The sequence below is a fragment of the Polyodon spathula genome, chromosome 4, assembly GCF_017654505.1.
Source record: "Polyodon spathula isolate WHYD16114869_AA chromosome 4, ASM1765450v1, whole genome shotgun sequence".
NCBI classification, from domain to species: Eukaryota; Metazoa; Chordata; class Actinopteri; order Acipenseriformes; family Polyodontidae; genus Polyodon; species Polyodon spathula.
Window position 1 is genome coordinate 9672750 of NC_054537.1, and position 24854 is coordinate 9697603.

General features: G+C 38.3%; 1 protein-coding gene across 18 annotated transcripts in view; it reads right to left on the bottom strand.

Annotated features, from left to right (window-relative positions):
- Positions 1-246: 246 nt before the first annotated feature.
- The window catches only part of LOC121314145 (voltage-dependent L-type calcium channel subunit beta-2-like), a 113095-nt gene continuing 88487 nt past the window's right edge, over positions 247-24854 (bottom strand). For 4 of the 18 annotated variants that reach the window (XM_041247119.1, XM_041247128.1, XM_041247129.1 and 1 more), the window contains 13 exons: positions 23087-23209; positions 22455-22588; positions 21523-21599; positions 20889-20954; positions 20635-20774; positions 15250-15330; positions 14805-14863; positions 10212-10321; positions 9206-9214; positions 7285-7436; positions 3592-3687; positions 3031-3216; positions 247-1680 (listed from right to left, as the gene is read on the bottom strand). In XM_041247119.1, the coding sequence (XP_041103053.1) occupies positions 1147-1680; positions 3031-3216; positions 3592-3687; positions 7285-7436; positions 9206-9214; positions 10212-10321; positions 14805-14863; positions 15250-15330; positions 20635-20774; positions 20889-20954; positions 21523-21599; positions 22455-22588; positions 23087-23209 (1767 nt within the window). In that variant the 3' untranslated portion in view covers positions 247-1146. Of the gene's footprint in view, positions 1681-3030; positions 3217-3591; positions 3688-7284; positions 7437-9205; positions 9215-10211; positions 10322-14804; positions 14864-15249; positions 15331-20470; positions 20491-20634; positions 20775-20888; positions 20955-21522; positions 21600-22454; positions 22589-23086; positions 23210-24854 lie in introns of all 18 variants that reach the window. The other 14 variants (XM_041247136.1, XM_041247135.1, XM_041247137.1 and 11 more) reach the window with 9 other exon arrangements.

Consider the following 24854-nt stretch of genomic DNA (forward strand, 5'->3'; position numbering starts at 1 on the left):
ATTTAAAAGTAGACTGAATATAACTAATAGGCTGATGATTTAATGGTAACTAAAAAGGTATGCAACAGTTTGAAATGGTGTGGCAGAGCACAGCTCTGCTCTTTAGAAATTGGCAGCGATGGGGTTAAATTCCCCTACCTGCCTTGGTTCATTGTGTTCAGGTGGCTGGGCGCTGATTGATCGTTAATTAAACTAATCATCTAATCAACCCCAGCCACCTGAACACAATGAACCAAGGCAGGTAGGGGAATTTAACCCCATCCCTGCCAATTTCTAAAGAGCAGAGCTGTGCTCTGCCACAAATGGTTTGACTTATTAGAATTGATAATCTGCTTAAATTAAAGGGGGCTCTATAAGAATTAAAACTGAATTCACACTCGCTGATTCTATGTGTTCAAATCTATTTTAATTATGCAATTAAAATAGAAAACATACCAATACATACTTAACCATGTTTACCACTGCAAATCCATGAGAGAGGTTAATTATACTTTGTCAATTTAAAAGCACTAAAATCACTTTGGGCAAGTCCAACTTGGTATAAAGTGTCTAAATACAAACAGTATGATACTTCTTTTTAAGACAGCATCAGAACATTGTGTTACTATTCCTTTGTCTTGTAAGGCAAGACCAAGTTAAGTCCCAAAAGAAGTACGTATAATTAATAACCTTTCAATTATTAGCATGCAAAATATGTAAACCATAAAAGAAAGGATTACAATGCTAATCCCAGCTTGCTGAAAACAAAGGAAATTTCAGCCTCATGTATATAGTTTGATTGTAATATATATTGTTCAAGTGGCAGGTACCAAACAATTCCCTCAAGAAGCACAGCACAACACTGGAGTGTCTGCAATTGTACCATGCTCATTTAAATAGAGCACAAATGAAAAATATGTATATATCTTTTATTTCTTTCTATAACACAGCTGCTGTATTAGCAACAGCTGTACAAAGTAGTCTCACATTAACAAGGTTTGCCATGTAGACTAGAAAGTAGGGTCAATTGGAGGTACGAATGTTACACAAAACTCTTTTACTCTTTGTCAATTTAAAAGGAACACAAAGAAAGGGTAGGTTTGGGAGTCAAGGGTGCGATGGTGGGGAGCAGTGGTGGGTGGAGGGCTGTAGCCAAGTCAGCAAAAGTTACTGTTGAATGTACACATCCTGGTTCCATTCAGCGACGTCATTCCGTTTTTTGGATACGACTTCACCGTCCCTTTCGTTGAAGCAGTCTCTGGATTTGTGCCGGCTGCGCTGTTTGTTGCGCTCGTTGTGATCTTGTTCCCGGTCACGTTCCTTTGACCGGTGCCGTGACTCTCGGTGCCTGTGTTCACCCCCGCCGCCCCTGTGAGACTCGTCCTTGTGATTGTGTTCCCTGTGGGAATCGTAATGCTCGTCCTGCTCCTCTGTGAACTCCTCCTTGGGCTCCACGTAGGCTGAGTCCCTGCTGTCCTGAGTCTCCGAGTCAAAGGTCTCCTGGTAGGCAAGGCCCCGGCTGCCCGCCCCGCCTCCGCTCCGGTGGTGCCGATGGTGGGTATGGTGCTGTGCGGTGGCCGAGGAGGAGGAGCGATGCTGTGATTTCTTCGTAGGCTCAGTTCGGGGCTCCTCCTCCTCCTGTTCTCGGGAACCGGTCCGTTCAGGCGCCGACTTCACGCTTTTCTGTTCTCCTTGGGATCCCTGGTTAGTGTCACACCATGCAAAATAGTTAGTGTTGTTCTCACACACAAACATGCACACAAATAAACAGGCAAATTGAGCCCCCAGGCAAGGATTAGGTAACTCACATTATACTCTGCTTTTACCATGGTAAACTTAAGCTAACAGAAGGTCAGTGAGTTCTCAAATAACAATAAAACAAAATGGAATGCATGCAGCAAAGTCTCTTTTCTTTTTACAATCCCACCAAACAATGTACAGCTCACGCAGTAAGGTTAGGGATATAATCAGTACACTATCCATCAGATCATTGCTAATATACTGTACAAAAGTGAATGGCTGTTATTTCTTAAGTAATGGGCCCAAAAAATATCTACATTCATTGATTTGTACTTTTTTTTTAAAGCTTGTAGTGCAAAAGCCTATTATTGTAAACTTTTTCTAAGGGGTAAAAAAAGTTACATTTAAATTGTAACCAGGTGGTGATTAAACTATAACATTACAAAAATACAATCATTTGTTAAAATCATTTTACCATTCAGCTGTGAAAGTGATCAATTCTTCTAAATCTCATCTTTAAAAATTGAAATATCGAGTCAGAAATAAACTATCTGCTATCTCAATAAAGGATTATCTTGGTCTGCTCTGCATGGCCATTTACTAACAAATGTTAGAAGTTATAAAATGATTTTAACAGGTCCATGGAAGAAATAATAAAAAAATAAATCTGAGAGACCATTTTCGAATCACTTGTAGAATGATAGCATAAGCCAAAGGAAGATACAGTAGCTCAGTATATAGGGCAAGAGCTAATACATCCTGGATTCAAATGTTGCCACACAACCAGAGCTTGAACAAACAATGCTCATGAAGAAGCAATACAATTATTTGCTTTAATCTTCTTGACATATTACAAAAAATAAATTTCAAGAACCAAAGGAACAGGCTTCTGTGCTACCCTACACAAATACCTAGAGATAAAAAAAAATAAATAAATTGTTATGCAAAAAGTTTAGTGAACCTTAACAATGCTCATTTTTTAAAAATTTGAAACCATCATGTTTCCTTGAGCTATCCTGAAATCACTCCAAGTGCCCTGTTGCCTGAATGGATTGTGCAGCACCCTCCATCGTTCTGTGGTAGTGGAACCCGACTGCACCCAGTTAGATAGCGTTCTCAAGCATGGCTCTTTGGGAGACACCAAGAGAGGGACATTCTCGCAAGGTGCCACAAGGTGGCATACTTTTTAAGTTGGCCATCTCCTGCATGTTTTGTTTTTCATATATTCTTTACTTTGCTCTCCTGCTCATCTTCCTTCTCACTGGAACTCCAAAGCCCCAAATTGGATTTAAGCTTGGTCAGTACTTGTACCTGGAGGTTGGAGACGGGCACAGGGCTGGCTGGCAGGGCTGCTGTGGCCAGTGTGGAGCTCAGGAGAGGGTTCGGAGGGTTGCTGCTTGGGGGATGCGTTGACTTCCAGTAGGCTTCCAAATAGTCAGCCATGTGTTCACAGGCATCTTCCAGCTGATTCTCGTCCAGAATGACATCAAACATGTCCTGGTAAAGAATATGTTATTGCATATTATTCATTGTTTATCATACAAGAAAACATTTATAGAACTATTGTGTCAACTTTAAACTCTTTTAATCGGCACATTTAAACATTTATATGCCTTCAACTAATGGAATGGATTCAAAACATTTAAAATCATGTTTGTAAGAACGGACACACAGGAAGACTATCTGATACAATCAAAACCAGGCAGCAAAGATAGCTGTTGGTACCTCTAGACTTTTTTTATTTTATTTTTTTTATTCTTAGACAGCATAAAATGGGATAAAGAGAATAAGGTAACATTTAAATTGGAATTTTCAGATTGGGTAAAATTGATAAACCATTGCTCAAAGAATTTAGTGGTAAAAGTTACTCACTTGAGGACACTGGGTCAGTTTGTCAGCTGCTACCATCTGGACATTCAAGTGCTTTGCCTGTGATTTCCCTCGGGATTTTATTAACCTCTGTAAAACCTTCAAGTAATAAAAAAACATTCACAGTATTATATACATGCATGGTATCTAGTTGCTAGTGCATAACTTATTTGTTATGTATAATTGTTTTCCATTTAGTTTTTCCAATATTTTGTCAATAGCTTTACATAGTGGGACTGGAACAATTTTTAAAGTGGGGGTGCTGAAAGCCACTGAACAAAACTGTAACCCCTGTATATGACAGAAGCCATGCAAAGCCAAAGCACCCCTAGTTCCAGCACCCTTGGCTTTACATTACACATAACAAGAAGCCATAATGGATAAGTCCTGGTATACTGTTTTGATTTTAGTGAGAATATAGTGCAATAGATCATTTCTGATTTACATATATATATATATATATATATATATATATATATATATATATATATATATATATATATATATATATCTCGAAAACAAAGAAATTTAGGAAAAATCTTTTGTAGCAAGAGTTGAGGAAAAAAACTTACAAGAATGGATGACTACAATTATTTATGTCAGCAGTTTTTTTTTTGCAAAACTCCAAAAATGCTAATTCATACCCCTTGATGCTATGACAGTTTTGTCTACAAGGTGCTAGAAATTTCAATATGATAATGCAGAACCTAATTCTAGAAAAGTCTAGAAAATGCTGGATTGTAGGTGAACATTCTCAGAAAGTATAAAAGGGTTAGGCATCGGATGATTGCTGTCATTGACAATAAGGCAATACGGGAGAAAGTAGAGCTATCTGAAGAAAAGGCAGAAAATTATTTATTTAAGATTTCTAAGCATTTGAGTATCCTAATTTCAACAATTATTTTATCAAGAAGTACAAGACTCATGGTACTGTCACAACGCTCCCTCGGTCTGGAAGAAAGAAGGTTCTTTCACCAAGAACAAGTAGAAGAATTGTGATGACGGTTATTAACAATCCGAGATTAACTGCCAGAGATATTCAAAGTGAACTGGCTGCCAGTGTGACTGGGGTTTTGCACAGTGAAGGCCTCAATGGTCACAGGCCAAGGAAAAAGCCACTCTTAGGGAAAAAGTCACAAGGACAATCGCTTAAAGTTTGCAAAACGGCATTTGAATGATGGATATGAGCTCTAGTCAAAGGTTTTGTGGAGTGATTAAACAAAAATCAAGCTATTTGGCCATGCTGATAGTCGTTACTTTTGGAGAAAGTCTGGTGAGGCATACAAAGAAAAGAACACCATACCTACTGTCAAGCATGGAGGTGGTAATATCCTTCTATGTTCTTCCTCTAATGGTACAGGAGATTTAGTTCCAATACGTCGTAAAATGGATTCCATGTCAAACTAAAAGTTATTGGCCAATCATCTGAAACCCTCATCTACAAAACTTGGTTTAAAGCACAATTGGACTTTCCAGCACAACAGTGATCCAAAGCACACATCAAAATCTACTTCAGAATGGTTAAAGAAGAACAGAATGATAAAACAAGAATAAAATCAAGATTCTGGAATGGCCCAGTCAAAGTCCGCTCTAAATCCAATTGAGAATCTTTGATATGAGTTGAAGAAGGCTGTGCATAAGAGAAGTCCTTGGAATTTGAATGAACTGGAGCAATTTTGCATTGAATAATGGTCAAAAATCACTAAAGAATGAGGCCAAGTGAGCTTCCGAGAGGAGCATCCAGTAAAGGCCCTCTGCGTGCAGGATGCACCCTATAACCTGGATGTCGCCGGTTCGAGTCTGGGCTATTCCACAGCCGACCGTGGACGGGAGTTTCCAGGAGGCGTGCTCAATTGGCTGAGCATTGGGGAGGGCTTAGGTCGGCCAGGGTGTCCTCGGCTCACTGCGCACCAGAAACCCCTGTAGTCTGGCCGGGCGCCTGCGGGCTTGCCTGTTAGCTGCCCGGGAGCTGCGTTGTCCTCCAGCGCTGTAGCTCTGAGGTGCGCTCTCAAGTCAGCGCAGGGGTGGTAGCGGTGGTATCTAAATAATAATTGGGTATTTCAAATTGGGAGTAAATAACAAAACTTAATTGGCAACAACGGAATTTATTAAAAAAAAAAGAATCATGCCAAAAGCTCATTGACAAATATCCTAATCGTTTAAAAGAGGTTATTAATGTTAAACGTGCCTCAACTAGCTATTAATTTCATTTTCCTTGTCAGGATAGAATTACTTTTGAAATAGCAATTTTTGAGTTTTGCAAAACAATTGCTGAAATAATTGTAGACATATATTTCTTGTAACTTTGTTTCCTCATCCACAAATGTAAAACTTTTGCAACAAATTCTCTTATATTATTTGTTAGAGAAATTTCTAGAAATTATACATTTCCATTGGGGTATGTAAACTTCTTACTACAACTGTATATAGATACTGTATGGTTATCTATAATGTATTGTATATATTATATACAATATATTAAAGTGCTCCCTCGCTATAATGTGGGTCTGGGGGGAGGGGGTGGGGGGAGCGCTGCGGGACACAGAACAACACACATCTGAATAAAATACAAAATAAAATAACTCCCTCTCTATAATGCACATAGTGAAGCAAAAATGTAACTTTCCGTGAATTAAGCATGCATAAAGCACCATGTAACGCTATTTAAAAAAGGATAACATTCCCACTAGTGTATCATTTTAATTTGCAGTTTTTAAACTATAACTAGCCTGGCTAAACAGGGGTCTGGAGTTCAGTTCGAAGCAACAGACAAGCAAACCAAGTGCGAGAAGGAGAGCGGCTCAGGCAAGGGGAAGAGAGAATGGTCTCGCCCCAGGGTTCTGCTGCCAGAGCAGGGTTGAAGCGAAGCTGAAGCGTCTCGTCTCCCGGAGAAAGCTGTAGCTCCTCTCGCAGCAAAAAAGTAAATACATTAGGAAAGAACCACGTAATCGGCCTAATATTTATTTAGTTATAAAATGAATGCTGAATAAGATGTCTGTGTTATAAAGTGCCAGCGTAGCTTTTCTTCAGTTCAGATACTGTATCAAAAGAGAGAGACATGCTGTAGGAGCGTTATATCCGAGGTGCGTTATAAATCGAGAGACTTATAGCGAGGGAGCAATGTATGTATATATGTATATGTGTGTGTGTGTGTATAGACAGACAGAGAGAGAGAGAGAAAGAGAGAGAGACAGAGAGAACACTTTAGTCCTTTTAAGCACGCTCAATGTGTTTTGATTTTCATTTTGTAACATTAATGAGATTTTTTCTTCTTCCAAAAAATAGACATATGACATAGACATAAAAAATATGCCCCTGTGTGTTGCAGAGGGACGGGTATTGTACTGAATGTATATACATGTATATACATGATTCTGTGAGCTCTACTGAGACCACAGGGATGCTTTCATTTTAAAAAGTCACCAGGATGTGATGACCGAAACATAACATGATACAAAGGTCTTTTAAAAAAACAACTGGATCCTACCTACCGAGAAACCCACTTAAGGATTCTGAGTTAACAGTTTAGAACCATCAATGGGTGTTTTACTCCTTTCAGAAAAGAAATGTGCCAATGAAACCGGAATGTTCTGAAGAAAGACCCCTAATTCCCAGTGGATATAATTAGACTGACTTTAGTTTTTGAGGTGCTTACATTTGAAAACAGCTGTTCTAGTACCTTTAAAATGTTCCTACCTTTGGAGATGAAATCTTTACATAAACAATGATTGGCGCAAGTGAAGTTTTTCCCAGCTGAGCTGGATGGTTGATAGTGTCAGCGTCCAGCACTACCAGCTGCAGGGTTCTTGCTAGTTCAAAAATCCGTTCAATTTCGCTTTGTACTTCAGCTACACATAAAAAAAGAACAAACAACAGTAACTGTTTTATAATGTTAGTACTAAGGCTTTAATCTAATAGCTGCCACATGTTTCTTTATGATTAGATACATGTCTCCATAGTAAAACATATACTTACAAAAACAACAAAAAGTTCACATATCCCCTATTATCTATGGTTTTAATGACAATGACAGGGAAAACAGCTTGACAACTGACATGTGACACTTTTACTAAACATCTGACAGATTTGTAAAGGGCTCTATTCTTGAACCATAGAAGTATGTAAATATAACTAAGACTGTTTTCAAATAATATTTTAGAAGAAAAGATGGGTTTAATAATATTTTCAGAAATATTTTACACTGGGAAATGCACAATATTACAATATGCACAATATTACTCGACTGCTAAGGGCATTTACTCTATTACCACTGGGGAGCAGCACTGGGAGGAAACCACCTGTGTCAGTCACTTGTGCAAACTGGTCATCTTAACATTCCACCACTGCTTTTGCTTACAATCATACATGCAGTTTGTTTCAATTTTCATTTGGAAGAAGAGTGTTAGTACAGGATTATCCAGTTAATTCTGAAACAACTCCTGATAAACACATGAATGTCAAAGTACTTCCACCAGAAATGTTAAACATTTTTTGTAGAAAAACATAAAACCTCCAGTCTGTAGACCTGCAACTCTTGGCGGAGAAGATGATTGGTTAATAGTACACAAATCAATATCTATGGAAGATATTAAAACATTACACCCTGTATCTATCTTCCATATACTGTAGGAGATTCAGTTTCCCCAAAGTACTTATAAATGAAGCACTATCTGAAAGGATGTGCCACCATCCCACCAAGTGAATTCCAGGTGAATTCATTCAGGGATTCAGCTTGCAAGACACAGAAACAACCTATAGGTTTGAATGGACATTATTTTTCAATATGTTTCAAGAATAGAGCCCTCAAGGTGAACTCTCCTGTAGCCAAGGTTTCTCGGGGAAAGGGTTAAAACATTTTCAAAAACCAGGAATGGAATATTCTCTTGAAGTGATTCAGAGAATGAACTGAAGAAAGTAAACTGATGTAAAATGCAGGATGACAGAAGATGAAAACTGTATTGAAGAGAAATGAAAGCCAAGATGATTCATTCCTGAAATCAGGATCAACTATATTCTCACTGAACCACTATTTAATAACATATGCACTTGCTTATATTATTATTTGTTTTGGTTATTAAAAAAAAAAAACAAAAAAAAAAAACACACACACCACACACTGTACTATTTAATTACTAGTATACCACCACCTAGAATAATTAAACATACTATAACACCTGAAAAAGTTCCTGGAATAATGTATCTGAATCCATTGTTTTGTTGTACTTTACTGCTGGCAAGGGTTGTTAATTATAGCCTCTAGCTGTTACAATGTTACAGCTGTTCTAGGTTTTCAAAATGTTCAATATATAGGACAGTATTTTATTCTAACTTTAAGTAAGAGACATAAGGTTAAACCTATATTTGTTCTACTGAATAACATTTACTATTAATAAAATGCTAATTACGTTTGCATTAATATACGAATTGTGTTATATTAATTATGACGTTTCTAGTAATTACAGGTAAAACACGTGTTCCAGTTCTTTAAAACACACATTTGGCTCCCTTAATGCCCCCCCTAATCTGTTCTTGAAGTACTGTAGTTGCATAACACACAACAAACACTGAACACAAAGAAACAGCTGGATAATTAACAACAAGCATATCATATACATACCCAAAGCATCTGGAAAGGGAGGGCAGAATGATGCAATAGAATGGAAAAAGCCAGAACAATCAAATTCTCAAACAAAACATTAAAAATGTAATAACCAATTGCAATAGTAATAGCTGCAAGCACTGTACGTGTGGTAGACAGCAACAAAAGATGAACTGAAAATGCACATTAGTGAGCAATCGTGTAGAATGTTGTAAGAGCCAGCCATATTATTAGTATTATTAATGTTATGAAACTTCTGTGATTAATTACTATAAGAGAAAAAACTGATTCTGCGATAGCAACAAAAGGTGCAAAAAAAATCTGAAGAAAAGATGGGTTTATCTATTTTAAAAACCTTACCTCACCTAATAACATAAGAATAATGTATTTCCCATCCTTATTGATATACTTTCTCCTGCAATATGATCAGTCACGGCTTTATTTTTAAGAGAGTAGATACATCTGGATGGCACTGTCTTATGTAATTCACAAAGATGTCTCATCAAGAAATCGACTGCCCAGTGTTTGAAAGTGCTCAAATAAAATCCATGGGTGCAATATCTAATTATATATTTAAGTCTTGCATTTCTTTTCTTCTTGATTACCATACTCTTTATAGTATTAGCTGTTCCTGAAACTAAAACCCAACTCAATGTTATGGGCATTTATCCTACAAAATCCTTGCATCAATGACGGGAGTTTCATTCAATTTCAAACTAAACTTTAAACATGTTCGGTTCTTACAACAATTCAACCTATGTGCGTACTAGTAGGTAATCTATATACATATACAGTGGTCAGACAGGAGGAAGACAAGGTAGAAGATCCAGGATTCAAACCCCAACTCGGCCCCTGATTCGGTTTGCAACCTTGGGAAGTAAAAATCTGTACTTGGGGAAAGGAGATATTGTTTCTCAGAGATTTTTTAAAGTCACCCCTGCAAATGAGCTGCCACCATGTGTATGGGCTGAATACACAAGTGCTCTGAATACACTTTGAAAGAAAGAGCATTCACCATACTCACCTAAACTGGACCTTGTGTTGGAGCGCTCGATTATTGCATGTTTACTGGGATTGTTTAATACTGAGCGTTTGGCAAGTGAGATGTCTGCTGTGACCCGTGTGATTGATATTCTGAAAAGAAACCAACATAACGTTAGGTTATTATCATAACCCTGGTTCCCTGAAATAGAAACTAAACCATTACCGTATGGGTATTTACCTCCTAAAGACCCCGAAGATATACCAAAGCTGCTCGCAGAGCCCGTGACGCAGTCATGACTCCGCTCCCGAGGACATAAAAGGACTGCGCTCACAGATCTCAGCGTCATTTTTCCTTCAAGCCTGCTGCAATCATGAACGCAGCAACCTTGAATGTTAATGCTTACATTTCTATTTCAGGGGACCAGGGTTATGATAATAACCTAACGTTCCCTTTCAAGTACCAAATGTAACCATTACCTAATGGGTGAGTATACTAAAGCCGTCGCAAGGGCAATATTGCAGAACGACTGGAATGCTACAAGGCTAAGCCGAGGGGCTGCCCTGTGTGTTACCATTAGGAACCCCAGTAATAATTGTTGTAAGGGTTGACCGAGAAGCCGCTCTAACCCTCTAGTTCTACAACTATGGATTTGAGGAGCCACGACACTAAGTCTGCAGAACCTAGTAAAATTATGGGGAATATGGGGAGTAGCCCACACCACTGCACTGCAAATGTCCTTGACAGATGCACCCTGGAATAAAGCCCACAAAGTTGCAATGCTCCTGGTGGAACGGACAGTAAGCTTTTCTTGAGAGGCAAGTTGACCAGCTCATAGGCAGTCCAGACCGTGTCTGCTCTCCCCTTGAACAGCCGCTGCTTAGACAGGGCTTTACAACAAGGACTTCACCCCATAGCAGGCAAAAAATAATTTAGACTTTTTGCCCTGTCAACGTAGTACGCCAGGTCCCAAACTGGGCACAGCGTATGGACCTGTCAGACTGGAAAGCTTCCGATTCCACAGACTGGTTGACCTGAAACGCCGAGACAGAAAAGGCAGGATCAATGTGTGGCGTAACTTTTGTCCTAGCCTCTGTAAAAATTAAGCAGGCTTTCGCAATAGAAAATGTCTGCGACTCACTCACCAACTTTGCGGAGGTGACAGTGAGCAAGAAAGACACTTTGATAACAATGTCAGGGGCTCAAATGGAGCCTTAATGAGTGCATTAAGTACCACATTTAGCCTCCAGTGAGGAACAATTTCCTTCAAAAGGCGGTCAGGAAGTGAGACCGAGTCAATTTTGACATGGCAAGCTGAAATAGCTGCCAGATAGACCTCTAACGTGGAGAGAGATTTCCCGACAAATAGGTCAAAAATTGCAGTATTATCGCCATGGAACAAGCCATTGGGTCAAACCCACGAGGCAGACACCATATCTAAAAAACACCCCACTCGTACCCATACTGGACGGTGCTCTGACACTCTGCAGGGTGTCAATAACCCAGTTGGACAGAGCCAGAGCTGCAGGCTCAATCGGTTGGGATGCTATAAGGTCCCCTGTGCTTGAATGAGCAGGTCGTAGTGCTTGGGCAGTCTCCATAGCTGGTCGCTCAGAAGCTGAATCAGGGTTGAAAACCAGTCTCCTGGGCCAACAAGGGGCTACTAGGAGTACCTTGGCCCGGTCCTGCCTGATTTTCTCCAGACTAAGCGGGAGCAGGGCGAGCAGTTAGAAGACATGTAACAGTTGCCTCAGCCACATGTGCCAAGGTATCTATCACCAGTGGGTCCCCCGCTCCTATTATGGAGAACCAGAGGGGACAGTGGGTTGGCTCACCAACTCGGGGTCATTCCCCTCTGTTCATTCCACACAGCGCTCAAGCCCAGGTTGGACGCGTCCACGGTGATGGCGTGGTGACACTGCTCAGCGCTACCCCTAGGCCAGATGGGGTCGGCTGTTTGTACCAAGAGAGTGCCTGTAGGCATTGATGTTACACCATTAACACTAGAACCACCTCAGTTATAATCATAACTAAAACCGCCACCGGCAGTCATTATGACGTTTACATTTTAAACAACGAAAATAATAGAGGTCGGCATGGGTACCCGAAAACCTGGGTATCCGTCGGGTTTTATTACCTGACCCCAACCGGGTTTCTTTTTACTACCCGGGTTCGATTATTAATTTGAGAAAATTTAGAAAATATGACAATGCCTTTTAAGCCTTAAGCCTTTTCTTAACTGACTTAATATCACGGTTTTACAGAAAACAATAACAGCGGCATGTACACATCAATAATGACAACTGCAGCGACTATTCTCAGGAACTAAACCGGAAAGAAAACAACATAACATCCTGTTGGGTTTATGTCATTGATAACATAAACCCATAATGTGTGGCTTCAATACCAAGCCCTTAGTCAACTATCAGGCACGGGTCTCAGATGAAATCATACTAATAATTATTTACTTGGGCTCTTTTACACGTTTAGTTGTTTTGCTGCAAAATAAAATGGATTTCATCCCTCGTGTGCATACAAGAATTCCCAAGTCCTGCTGATATCTATAGCCTCTGCTGCGCTTTTCAAAAATGTTTACTGCCATTGCAGACTACAGCAACACCGTACGGCTCAGTTCATTACACCAAAGCTAGTTAAACGTGTTCAAATGGCTTTGAAACAACCAAGGACTATTGACTTTTTTTTTTACAAGGTGAGGCAAAGTACTGTAATAATTTTGATTAAAGAAGTAGATATCAATCTAATAATAAGGAATAATACATTCCTGTAGCCCGCAGTCCAGTGAACCCAACTTATTATTCCAATGCTAAATCGCTCGTGGAAAGAGTATGCACTCCAAAATGAGTAGGTACAAAATTTAAATCATTATGAGAAAAACATTACTCACACACTCACAAAACGTTTAGGTATTTTGTTTTGGGTTAAATAATAAAAACAAAAATATTGTGCTTCCTCTTTTGAATTGAAATATTTCCTTGGCAAAATCAGTTTTCTCCTGCTTTGATAAAGAAATTCCACACAAGGCTCCTTTGCTGGATGCCATGTTTTAAAATAACATCAACAGCGGAATGTGGCCAATAGCATGCAGTGCATTTAATATTAATAACTGTATTCAAACTGAGACGTTCTTTTATTATTATTATTATTATTATTATTATTAGTCATCCAATTAACTTTTTTTTTTTTTTAATCATTACCCGAAAAAGATCCGGGTACCCGGGTATTTATCACGGGGGGTACCCGGTTCTGGATTTTCTACCAGTGCCAACCTCTAGAAAATAATATTGTATTATTCATTTAACAAGCAATTATGAACAAGTGCTGTTTACAGAATTTAATTCCAACCCTGTTCTATTTTTAACAAAATGTCAAGTGCCACAGAGTATGTAAAGCGTGGACAATCATTTCCCAATAGAAATGGTGCTATTTCCACAAATTAAACGCATGCAACATGTCTTTTTAAGGCATCGGCAGCACTGATAGACCCAGCCCTTCAGTTGTTTTTTTTTGTTTTGTTTTTGTTTGTGTTTTTTACTAAAAAGGACCGTTTACATATTATATATATATCATATTTTTGAATATTTTCAACTTTTTTATCCATACCAAAGTAAAACCATGTATTCTGATTGACAATTAACACTACTAATTTATGTTAAAGTCATGCCTGAAGTGTGGTCACTAAACTATACGAACTGCAAAATCTAATGCTTATAAAGTGTAGTATGCTGTTTTTTTTTTTTTATCTGTCTGTAGAAATCCTACAATTCAATACATGTAGTTCTTGCATTTCACCTGTGGAGAGCAACACAGAGGAGATGTGGAACGTGCAGCAGAACGTGGGAAGCTAGACTTCAGAATCATGCCCATCTAATTGCTGAGATCAGTTAGAGATTTCCAGCCATAATGCCAATTTGTGCCAAATGATAAAAAAAAAAAAAAAAAAAAAAAAAGATCACGAGACTGGACTGGCACCACTAGGGGTAGCACTGAATAATCATCTAGCTGACTAGAAAATTGTCAGTCAGCTTCAGAAGCTTGTACTAGATGAAACACACTTCAATTTCAAAGCAGCAGCAGCAGCAACATAGTCATGTTTTTGTGTGTTTAGAGTTTACGGTAGTAGCGACCTGGCAAGGTCAATATTGTAAGTGTATTCAGCAGTCTGAGTTAAACAGAAAGTAGTTGCGCGCGGTTTCAACTGGATGGAAGTGCAGTTGGGTTGCAATCCATTACATATAAATGACAAAAAATTCAAAGCAGTTTTAAAACATTGTGAACAAACAGCAAAGTGTTACACAACTGTATGTACACAAACAGAGAAGCACACATTATCAAATACATTGTTTCTAGAATGTCATGGCCAATTCAGTATAGCCTTTTATTTTAGGAAATATCTGAATTAAAGACATTCTTCTTTTCTGACCTTTTGCCATACTAATCTACACTGTCCAAAAGCACAATATATACTGTAATATATTAGAGGCAGTAATGTTGTATTTTTGTATTTATTATAATGGGTTTATGTTATATCCTGAACACCAATAGCTGCTTCAGTTGTTTTTGATTTCTTTAAATGAACTTTATGTCAGATGACTGATGAGACATCACAGAACTTACCGTCCTTCGAATCTGTGTTTTAAAAAGTCAAACAGTGCTTTCTGCATCATGTCCGTCACCTAGAACAAAATAAATTGAAAGAAAATATAATAAGAACCTTATTCAATCACCTAACATTTCTTTTGAAATAACTGGAATTAATATAATGGCAAAAATAAAGGCATGCTTTCTTGGATAATTTTGCAAAAAACTGAGCATGTGCTCCTACACTACAGGGATATGTGCTGTATTTACGGGACGGCTTGACAATATCCAGGTCCACTTGCATTTTCAATAATAACATAGTTTAGAGGCTGATTTAAGATTTTCCTTTCTGAAAAGAAAACAGAAAAACTTTTCATCGTGAATGAATAAACTCTGATTTTATTTTTCTATCCCTGGTTCTTTCCACAGTTTATTTAAACAGGGCACAGATTAGAATTCTGGTGCAGCAGATGTTGCTTACCTCATATCCTTTCAAAGAAGGCCCCACTAAAACTACAGGTCGCATAGAAGGCACTACATCGTACGGAGGGATGTGTTCTGTCTGCATAATGAGGAAAAAGTCTAAGTCATTTTCATATATTTTTTTAAATACAGGCTAACTTCACTATAACGAACCCTTCTTATAACGATCACCCATTTTTAATGATCCCAATAGCAAGAACTGTTTTTTTTAATGCAAATTAGCCCTATTAGAACAATCACATATAGGATTGACCCGGATACAATGATCTCAGTACTGACTGACACCGAACTTTCTCCAGTTTCAAGTGTGTTATTCTCTCAGTGAAAACAAAGACCATGGTTGACTAATTCAAAGATAACGCTAATTCAAATATGACCTATTGTAGTATGAATCATGCATGACGAATGCAATCGTTGCCTGTCAGTCATCTTCACACAAACTGCAACCACGCAATGGGCGTGAGGAGCAATCTACGCTGGATAGTTTTTTTTCAAGAGAAAGGACATGTAATTACTATATTCAGTATGTAAGTGTACATGCTTTCCTTTTTCATTTCTTTACTTGTTTTCTTTTGAACATACCTGTAGCAGGGTGATTGCCCTGCACGGGCGGAAGTGAGTGTTGGTGGAATTTATATGTGGAAGCGTGTTTGTTTTTTGTGCTTTTTGGAGTTGTTATGTGATCAAATGATTGTTTACAGACTGTAGCACTGTGCTCGTGAAGGCAATGCCCAGCCAAGGCTGTGTGAAGAAGCAGCAGTCATCGTATGAATACCGGCTCATCAGTAGGTTAGTTTAGGGGATAGTGATCCCATGTAATGTATAGTGAGGGTTATGTAGTGTAGCAGGTTCCTGGAGCAGGACGCCTTGTTCAGTAAGGCTAGTGCTCGTCCTGTGTGGCACCTTTTATTTGTAGTTTTTCTACTGTGTTTTATTTTGCCTTTTGTACAGGTCTTCTATATGTGTCCTCTCTGCGTCACATGGCCCGTTTGTTTATTTTGGGTGAGTTCGCTACGCGCAGACATTTGAGAGTCTGTATAGACTTTGCCTGTAATTACTTGGGTCTGCGTGCGTACCCTGTCCGAGTAAGGCAAACTGCTTGACCGCAGCCGGAAATGAAAATACAGGTCACGCATACTCTGGGCGCAGAGTTTGTGCATCCCCTGCAGATTCTAAAAAGTGCTGCGCTGGAGCAGACTCATCTTCAAAATAATTGAAGACGCCACCAGTGCAAGATGGGGTGTAGAGGACCACATGCAAGACTAATGATCGTGTTAGCGCCACCTAGAATGGGGGTGTGAATAACACAGAAAAAGAGCTTGTATAAATTGCAACTATTGTATCGTGAATGACAAATACCGGTACATATATTATGCTTTTGCATTTAATTTTCAAACAGGACCTGTAAAACTATGCAGGATATTCCATGCCAAAATGAAAAATAAATAAATACAGGAATAAAAAAAAAAAATGAATAAATATATAAATGTCCATGTATTTATTCATTTCAACATGTATGTATTTATTTCTATATTTATTAATGTATTCATTTATTCCTGTATGTATTTATTTATTTCTAATTTTGGCATGGAATATCCTCCATGTAAAACTAATGTAAATAACTTTAACTGCCTAAACAGATTCTATATAAAAGGTGGTGTGGCCGAGCAGAGCTCTGCCCTATATAGATTGGCAGGGGTGGGGTTAAATTCTCCTAACTGCCTGGGTTTGTGTTCAGGTGGCTGTGGTTGATTGGAGTAATTAACGATCAATCAGCACCCAGCCACCTGACATAAAAGGAGGCCTCAACTTCCCATTAGGGGGAGGAGGGAGCTGAGGAAGCAAGCTGGTTTTTGTGTTCGCTGTTTTTCTGGTTTGCTGTTTTGTGTTCTTGAATTTCTGATCCAGTGAAGGCATCGCCCAGCCTGGAAACATTTATTTTAAATTTATTTACCTTAAAAAAAGTGTCCCAACAATTAAAAAAAAAAAAAAAAAAAAAAAAGAAAAAACCCTGCAACCCTGCCCTCAGCCTCCTGGAGGCACTATATCCCACTCTCACACCAAGTGTGACAGGCTGGCGAGTGGATAGAGGCCCAGAGACAGGCTGCTGTTCAAAAAAATAATACTTTTATTATCAAATCACAAAATAAAAGGGCACAAGAGCCAAAACAAAGATATTTAAACACAAATAACAAAACACAAAGCAAAACTTAAAAAAATACAGGTTTCTAGGCTGGGCGATGCCTTCACTGGATTAGAAATTCAAGAACACAAAACAGCAAACCAGAAAAACAGCGAACACAAAAACCAGCTTGCTTCCTCAGCTCCCTCCTCCCCCTAATGGGAAGTTGAGGCCTCCTTTTATGTCAGGTGGCTGGGTGCTGATTGATCGTTAATTACTCCAATCAAGCCCAGCCACCTGAACACAATAAACCCAGGCAGGTAGGGGAATTTAACCCCATCCCTGCCAATCTATATAGGGCAGAGCTCTGCTCTGCCACAGGTGGTCTTGGGGTTACTGAAATAATCAAATGTTTGCTCAGTTGACTGTGCTGGGAAACCTCCCAAAGCTGTCCTTGCTCCGTCTACACAGACCATGACGTCAGGCGGAGACTCCCGACCGCAACACAGACTTTTTAGGAGTAATGCAAATGCAGCATTTCTGTTTTGTGTTTAATAAGTACTGCGCGCCTGTGCCGGCATTTCAACTCCAACTCCCATGACTCTCTGTCTTGCAATGCGGTTACCCACACATGTGACACGAGCAGCTTGCCACAGTACCGTTTAAATGTTGATCAATGCGAAGGAATCTTCATAAAAAGTTAAATATATTGATCATCAATTCAAATTTGCTGTGTTGTCATTATTCTGATACAGCAAAATGCCAAACCCTATTATAGTGAACACCCTGATATAACGAACATGTCTCCAGGTCCTAGGGGGGTTCGTTATAGTGAAGTTAGCCTGTATATATTTTTAAATACATTTAAATGAAACATAATAACATATTTATAATCTTAATCAGTCCAGGAATTATACAATAAAATATAGCAGTCTATCTGTACGTTGCAAAACAGGCTGATCATTAAAACAAAAAGTCAGTACAATGTACACTGACTGAACACTGAATTAGATACAACTACTATTCTGAAGTGATGGGATCCAGTCAGCTTATTCAAGTTACCTGACGTGTACCATGCAAAAAACTGAGGAGCCGGCTTCCTGTCCAAGGTGTCCAATCGGAAGGGTGAGGGCCTTTATTAATAGGTTCTCTGATAGCAGTCCAACACCTTTCTTATTATAAAAACACACAGAAACCACCTCCAGCTAATAATACACCGACACTGAAAAAGCAGACAGCATAACAGGGGCACATGCAACTGCTGGGCGGGTCTTGCAGGATTTGGCTGACCAAGCCCTGACCTTCTATACTTTTAGGTTGTGTTCTCCCAAGACAATATCATCCCCAGTGCCAGCGTAGTTTGGAACTGGTTTAATATATACTATATAATCATTCCAGCACCTCTGGGGGAGCTGCAGCACTGTACAATGCAGACAACCACTTATATACAGGTTTTGTGAGCTAAGAACAAACTATACACCTTCGACACTGAACCTTGTGGAAATTGAAAACCAACAGTCAAACACAGCCTAGCACAGAGCAGTTATCGAAGAGCTTCTCCAATTCAGTGTAAAGGCAGTGTATATTTCAAGGTCATCAAAGACTGGGGCACTTTTCAAGCCCTTGCATGCGTTCAGTAGTTCGGGACAAACCCACACAACACAGAATTTGTAATGAACAGTATTTATGGTGGAGTATGGTACATTTGGCCTGCAACCCACTTGGCTTGAGGGTTCATCTCATGGGCATGAAGTTGAGCCGCCTGACACTGTGTGGTTAACCACTAGGTAGTTGAAAAAATGTGCCAGTGGGGGAGGTTGAGGGATGTGAATCATTTGAACAAAAAGCAGGGTAAGATACAGATCAAATTGGTTTAGTTTTCTGATTGGCTGAATTGTGACATTATGTATGTAGAGGGTGGGCAGTCCTTCCTCCTGAACCGAAGTTAAAAATGTACATTTATAGTATTTGGAACAAAAAAAAAAACAACTATTGGAAACTCCATAAAACAAAACAGAGCAAATCAAAGCACACTGATATTACACATAAACACACACACACACACACACACACACACACACACACATTCATATTCCAGACCACACGAAAATGTCACAAGCACAAAAAAATGCACCAGATTTACTGAACGCTAGTATTCCAGCACTGTTGGCATTTGTACTAGAACAAATTGGGACATCTCAGTCATTCTGTAGAAACTTACAGCATGCAAAATAAAGTTTCACAAACATGTGTCCAAATAATGATACTTAGAAAAAGTATGTGCTGTTGAAGGTTAACATGGACACACTGTTTTTTGTACTCAGACTGGAAATAACAAAAATGTAATGATGTGGATTTTTGCAGCTATTTTTGCTTATTAAGCCGGTTTCATTTGGTGCTTGCCTACAGTTCCCTGTGCAAACTCACATTACACCACTATGCGAGTGTAGCTGTTGTAGATGCCTACAGCTTTTTCTATAATTACCAGAACAGTAGGATGCTGGTATTTCACCTTCATTCTCATTAAGAGAAATAAGGATAAAAGCTTTTACTTTTATTACATTTTTTAAAAAAATAAGAATATGTAAAGTAGTTGTCTGTTACTTATAATTACAAATAATCTTGTATTTAGTTTTACTTATATTAATAAATCAACCAATGTTACAAAAAATAAAAATCCTTAGAGTGAGTTAATAAAGATAAGTAATTTGATTTGTTTTAAGTTACTTTTTATCACTATTACTTGCTTTCGATTACTTTCAGAATGGCCACATTCTTTTACTATTTCCAAAGTATTTCCAAATGTTCACGGTTTATTATGAGTACTGCTATTATGCAACTGTGAAGCAACCCTCATTTCTATTACAGCAGTAAACAGATTAAAAGATGATTCAGATTTGAAAGCTGTTGTATCGTGCATTCTACAAAGGCATTGTTGCATTATGATGACCGTTAGGTTTTAATATAGAGAAATATTATTACAAATCGACAAACACTGATATCACACACCAATACACAGAATGGTTTCACCATCTTGCTGGAGTTTTAAATGCTAGCAGTGCTGGTAGCTGCAGAACACATGTCAATGTGAACTTACCGATTTTTGCTTCTGTTTAGCTATAGCGGCATAGAAGAGAAACAGAATAACAAAGCATGCATGTTATTGACTTGGCAGAGGACGCAGACAGTAAACATGACTGGTTGAGTGGCACCGTGCAGCAGGTAAGCGGCATGGACAGACGACAGGAGCTCAGAAATTACCTTTACCTTCTTAAAGAAGGGCATTCTTTTCTCTTTGGAAAGGGGGGACGTTACATTGTTTGGACTGGTTTTAGGGGAGCGGTGGTTGGCTGGGCTCTCAATGTCTTCCGCATCTAAGCCAGTGGCATCTATATCAGTATCTTCGTACAAACAAACAGGCCCAGTGTTATCGAAGGTTGCATTATTTCAAAAGCATTAAGAACAAACGTTAATTAAAACAAAAAATTAAATATATCAAAATGAAACTTGCACACAGTTAATCTCCAGCCAGGGCCTCAAGACAAATTTAAACTTGGGAGTAAGATCTGATGAAATCCTTGCTAAGAAAAAATATATTGATTACACCAGCAATGCATGAAGGTTCATTCACACGGCAATCTCAAGAATCTTTTATACAGGGGCTGAGCTATCAGGATATATTTATAGATGACCTTGAATAAAATCAATACCCAGTCATACATGATATACACTTGCTTGCTTTTAGATCAAATCTTAACCTTTAATAATACCGAACACATTCCCTTTACAATCACATCAGCAACATCTAATACATGTCTGCACTAAAAGTTTACACAATATATGGTACACTCTTATAAACAGAAGATGGTCACTACCAAAACACCATGCAATCCTAAAACAAAACACAAGAAAATACAGTTGTACATAGTATTGCTTTCGTCTACCTTTCCTAAATTATAAATAGCTAATAGTTCAGTTTAATATTAATCAAAATATAAATGACAACCAGGCTCTGCTGTTTTATTTTCAATAACTTCAAAGCTCTGTTGCTTCTTTAAACATTTTGCATGTTAAGATTTGTTTATAAAATCTTATCTTAAAATGTGCTTTACAGATATTTTTCTTAAGTAAAATACTTTTTCTTCTTACCAGATGCTGGAGGAGTAGATTTTCTGGAACTAGCTACCACGTCACCTAAACTGGTAGATGAGTTTCCTCCTGATTTACTGTATAAATACAAATATAAAAAGAATGTAAGACTGCACAAAGAATACAGCTCTAGAATAAACAATGTACATAGTATCCCTGGATGAATATATTAATATACAATCTAAGTGAATCTAATTCAAATGTAATTAATTCCCAGAATAGAAAAAAAAAAAAAAACACGACTCAATAATATTGTATTGTTAAACCGCTGGATTGAAACGTGCACCCTAATTGGCTAATAAGCCAAAAATAGCTCATGCTGTTGCCTAAAATACAGTCTATGGTTAAGTGATCAATATGACTCCACCCTGGACCTGCCACAGCACTGTGTATTTTTTGGATAAATCATTTGAAATAAGAGTTTAACAAGTATGTCAGAAGAAATACCTCCCTTGTCACAGCTGGAAATTCAAAATTAGAGCTATCAGCATGATGAAAAAAACTGATGAAAACATGAAGCATTGGAAATGGACAAACACCCCCATGTGTCCATCTATGTATTACAGACACAACCATATATCTCCAGAAGGCCCATTCCACATTATGTGTGTCACATCAACATTCAGGACTCTGGAAATCACGCCTTATGAGTTTGTTAAAATGTAATAACTTTATATAAATGTCTCAGCCTACATTACAATGCAGGACGGTGTGCTCCAAACTGCAACACACATAAGGTGGAATGGGCCAGAATCTGATATTTTCAATAATGTTACTAACAAACGTCATGCCAATTGAAGAAGCAATTTCCCAATTTACAGGCCTCACCTTACAGTGGAAAACTGCCACTTGGGTTTGTTTGTACTGGCTTTCTGATGCCTTGGCCTCCTGAATGGAAAGCCTGGATTTTGAGATTTTAAATGCAGGTTTACCTTGAGTAGAATTTCCCTTTCGCCCGCTGCTCGTGCTGTATTCGCATGTTCTCCAGTTTCACCGGGCTTGGGATGAAGCCTATTTCACAACCCTCTTTAACCAACCGTCCTATCCACCAGTCATTATTAAATTTCTAAAACGAGGACGTGAAATATTAAATATATTCACTAGTTTACTTAAAGTTAACACTAAAGTCAACTTTTAATGAGCTCAATACACAAGTAACGAGTTATAGTGGCGTCTGGTCTGAAACTGATCCTTAATTGCAACCCCTTACTGCAATGCACCCAAAACAGATTAAACAACATGACTTGGAATTAAGGTTGACTGCAAAGATAACATTTGAAATCAGGTCTAAATACATCAGGTCTTAGACTGAATAGGTCATTACAAAAAAAAAAAAAAATGGCAGTAATGTTACATAAAATTATATTGTGTGAATTTAGTAACTATACCGTAACTACTTAGGGTACTCCACTGCTTATTTGATTTGAAGTTACTTTGGTCGTCGTAATCAAGGGATTCCACTGTAGCTATTACAAATATAATTTTGGATAAAGTACGCCTTTAGCACAAGGGTTATTACTTCAAAAGACAATGATGGGATACAAAGTGAATCCGTTTTCCTCACCTCTTTGACGTGAAGGAAATCCTTTGCTTCAAAAGAGACAGCCATGCTGGGGACAGGGACCTCATCGTCACGGGCTGCGCTGTAGTTGACGTTGGTCCGAACAGCAAACGCAACATGCTTAGCCTGCCATTGAGAAAGAACAAGAAAACAAGGGTTCAGTCTTAGTCCAGTTAATATGCATGAAATACCAGCAAAGCCTCTCACTTTGAACATTAATCTCTCAGCATCGCTCTCACCAGCATTATATTTATAGCATGTAATCCCTGGGGACTGAGGGAGCTGCATTAGTCTCAAGAAAAAGATCAATTAAGTCTTCTGTTACATAATAATATGAAATGTGTCTGTGAAATAACAGCTCAAAGGGAGAAGTTAAAGGACTGACTGACCCCATTTAGTTATATCATACCCGTATACCAGCAATAACACACAACCTTTTACTTACTTGTGCTGAAGGCTGCAAGTCATACACGACTCTGTTCCACTTATACTGCATCTTTTTAAAAAGCATAACTGAACATAGTAAAGCAAGTTCCAAAAAAAAAGCAAGCTGGCATTTTGTTTTGTTTATATTTACTGTGCTCTCTATCTTTCAACAGTGACACAGGAAGAGCTAGTGCAGCTTAACCCTGTCTTCTAACTATGAAGCAGCCAAATCTGAATTGACACTGGCAAACCAATCTAACTATTTTCAGATCATCTTCGGAATGTGATAATCAAATGACTTTACACTCCAAAGTTCACCCTTTTTAAATCAAGACGACTAAAGATTGTATAAAAGCCTTTACATTATATCTATGAGTTGTTTGGTTCTTTAAAGTGCGCATTACACTATTTGTCACTTATTATGCTCCAGTCCACTGGTGAGAGTCTGATCTGTGGCCCAGGAAGTGACTGTAGTCACTAGGAAGCAGCACTTCATTCAGTAGCAATGTGTTTGAAACATCTGAATTAAAGTTAAAAAAAACAACAACAAAAAAAACAAACAAACAAGGACTGATGGTCTGTTGGGAACTGTTTTTTGACCACCTCTATTTATTGAGACCAGTTCTCTACCACAGTATTTCAGTATTTATTGTAGTTAAATTGACTTGAATCACAATGTTTAAAAATGCAAAACCCATTTTTACCTGCAGTCACTGCATATCATTCACACTGAATCTTTTTTTTTTTTTTTTTTTTTTTAAAAGCAGGACAATTTTTTAAGAAACAAGATGCCCCTAACATACTAGATTAGTTCAGTTTAAAAACTAAATGCACCTTTGTCAAGGAGTAGCAGTTTGAGATTCCTATTGTATAAGCTCAAGGTTAGAATGGAAGGGACAGTGTTAGCTGCCTGTACCTCCAAGACTTCCAATAGATTCTCCAAGTAAGCACTTTCACATCTGCCTGCTTTATCGATCACATCCGGTGTTCGATTAAAACGTATGATTTAATCTATTAAACGTGGCATTTAACATCAATTTACTTCAATAAATAACTACCATGATTTACTGTATACATGCTTTATTTTTATAAAGAATGGTAACAAAGTAAATGACAAATTATTAATAAAATTGTATTGCTCATTCAATATTGTGCCCAAAAAGCATAGCAACAATGTATACACTATCTGATATGCAAGTATGGTATTGACTAATGTTTCGGAATATTGAGTGTAAGTATTACAATCGGAACATACAATGCCAATGGAAAGCCCTGTACTGGAAAAGGGTGCATTTTTTTTATTATTGATGGATGAGCACTAGTGTTAGTGGATTGGGCTCAGGGT